The sequence below is a fragment of the Meleagris gallopavo genome, chromosome 8 (genome assembly GCF_905368555.1).
Source record: "Meleagris gallopavo chromosome 8, MGAL_WU_HG_1.1, whole genome shotgun sequence".
Classification (NCBI taxonomy): Eukaryota; Metazoa; Chordata; class Aves; order Galliformes; family Phasianidae; genus Meleagris; species Meleagris gallopavo.
In genome coordinates this window covers 33,552,501-33,555,000 of record NC_139411.1, presented here as the reverse complement: position 1 = coordinate 33,555,000, position 2,500 = coordinate 33,552,501, and the positions used below count along the sequence as shown (strand labels likewise).

The following is a 2,500-nucleotide window of genomic DNA, read 5'->3' as shown; positions in this document are numbered from 1 at the left end:
AGAGGTCTCATGTCAGAAAAGAAGGGGTATTAAGGTCTTGATTTTCTGTCTTGTACAAGCAGCTACTCCGTGCATAAAGGCCATCAGTCCTAGTGAAGGCTGGACTACTGGTGGGGCCACCGTCATCATAATCGGAGACAACTTCTTTGATGGCTTACAAGTCGTATTTGGGACTATGTTGGTCTGGAGTGAGGTAAGCTATCTAAATTGGTGGGCTTTGAACTGTAACATTTTTCCATGAATGATTTTAACAAGCTGTCGATAGGCTATTGACATGAGGTATCATGAGATTTTATTTCACAGTGCCTTTTTAGCCATGGATCCGCATGTGACACTCGGCTGTGCAGAGGGATGTACTGGAGGCACATCACGGCCCTCTAGTGGAAGACTTGCTGCAGGAGGTCTCCCACTACAATTGGACAATTAGTGTTAAAATTGCTAGAAGTAGCCTTAAGGAGACATATGGAGGCAATTTTCATATGAATGATACCCTGTGGCCTTTCCTGCAAACTAAAACCGGGGATCGTTTACAGAGCTTTTTCTTAAAAAAGAAAAAAAAAAAAAACACCAACAACACAAAACCCTACAGAACCTCAGTCTTCAACTGTGACAGCAAGGAGGGAGGATTTTGAGACCATGAGACCTATTTCAAGTCATTTGCTTAATTATGTAAATGGTCTGCCTTAGGTCTTATCTGTGCCACCTTGATTTAAGGCATGTTTTCTGTATGACTTTTGTAGCTGATAACACCCCACGCCATCAGAGTTCAGACACCGCCACGGCACATTCCAGGGGTTGTGGAAGTGACTCTTTCCTACAAATCCAAACAGTTCTGCAAAGGTGCTCCCGGCCGATTTGTCTACACCGGTAAGCACACAGTTTCTTCATTCGCTTCTGAATTACAATCAGGTCTTTATAATGTCTTGATATCTCATGAGATCAAGCTCGCACAAGATGCCAGTTACTTCCTGTTTTCATTGCAGCCAGAAGTAGATTGTCACTGTTTTGTCCTACTCTGCTCCAATCAGGGAAAGGAGTTCAGAAGTATTCAGTGAGAAAAATATTTTTCAGAATATCCATCCAAATTTCTTGAACTTCCCTAAAGGTTCAGTTGAAGTTTTAGGCACGGCATCAAGTAGTTTTTGTTGGCTCCAAATAACTTTATCCAACCCTATTCGCAATCTGGCTCTGAAAATTCCTGCAGACCTGGGACTTGGGATAAAAAGTCATAACCCTGGAAAGGACTTATTTATGCCAATTCTTCTAAATACATTTGATTTTAATTTATAAGAGCGCAAGGAAAAATAGGAACTTTTGTGGTTTGCAGTGTTTCTAACATGAGAAGTCTTACTTTGGGATGAAGTATTGCTAGCATTTATCTAAAATGTGTATTACAGTTTTTTTGGCATTTAAGAATGAGTTTAACTAAGATGCTGGGGGGAAAAATGGAGAAATAGCAATTTAATTTATGGCGCTTTTGGATGAGGATTCTAGGTAATAAATTTGATGTAATGAATCAATCTCCCTTTCGAAAACAAATCGCCTTTAACTGTTTACTCGACAGACTGTAGGGATTCCGGCAGAGTTCTTAGTGCTTATTGGTTAGATGATGCAGATTGCAGACGATGTGCAGATGATGTGCATTTTGATGAATATTTTCCCACTAGACTGCAACTGTTTCTATCTGTTAATTTTGATCTAATGGGAAAAGTGTGTTCCTGGGTAGTTTTAAGTTAGGACTTAACAGTTAACACATCAAAGACATGTTTTTCCATCCAAGTTCCCTTGCTTGTAACTTGTAAGTGAAGGTAGCATTTCAGAATGGTGCAGTCCAAACAGATGTGGACATTTGTATTTCCCATCTATCCCCAAAGAAATTACAACCTGAGCAAAACTAAACCTCACATCCTCACCTGTGTACCAGAGTTACCAAACGTGGAGGCAGTGGCTGTGGTTCTCTTGGTGCTAGTAATGTATTTCAAAGTGATATTATTTAATACATTTTGCTAAAAAGTGATAACTGTATGTGGTCTAGATTATAGAGTCTTAAAAATGCTGTTGTAAATGCAGATTGGACAAAGCTACAGCAGGATATCACGAGAAGTGTGTCTCTTGAGCTAAGGTACACTGTCAGCAAAATACAAAGCGAATGAATTAAGAGCCTTGGAGTAAGTTCCAGGTTTTGTAGCTGTTGTGAGCTGGTGTCATTCCATTGCACATAAGGAAAGCCGCAGATTTGAACCAGATGACAATCTGGCTCTCAGTGCACAGCCTTCGAATTTTGAATTGTTTTGTAGTAATGTCTTTAACTGATGTCTTCAATGCAGATTTTGCAAATTTAGCAGGTTTTGGTATATTGCATCTCTTGGTAATGTGTAAATGAAAACAAGTGAGGAAAACTGTAAGCAAAAGCTATTTGTTTTGTCTTTCCTGGTATCATCCTTTTCTCTTATTGCTGGGTAAAGATGTTTCAAAGAACGGTGAGACAGGAACTTCTCCT

General features: G+C 39.6%; 1 protein-coding gene across 13 annotated transcripts in view; it reads left to right on the top strand.

Moving 5' to 3' along the window:
* EBF3 (EBF transcription factor 3) overlaps positions 1 to 2,500 on the top strand; it is a 113,435-nt gene that overhangs the window by 79,753 nt on the left and 31,182 nt on the right. For 10 of the 13 annotated variants that reach the window (XM_085230270.1, XM_085230265.1, XM_085230260.1 and 7 more), the window contains exons 9-10: positions 60 to 193; positions 741 to 867. In XM_085230270.1, coding sequence (XP_085086396.1) covers positions 60 to 193; positions 741 to 867 — 261 coding nt within the window. The remainder of the gene's footprint in view (positions 1 to 59; positions 194 to 740; positions 868 to 2,500) is intronic. The other 3 variants (XM_085230266.1, XM_085230261.1, XM_085230258.1) reach the window with 1 other exon arrangement.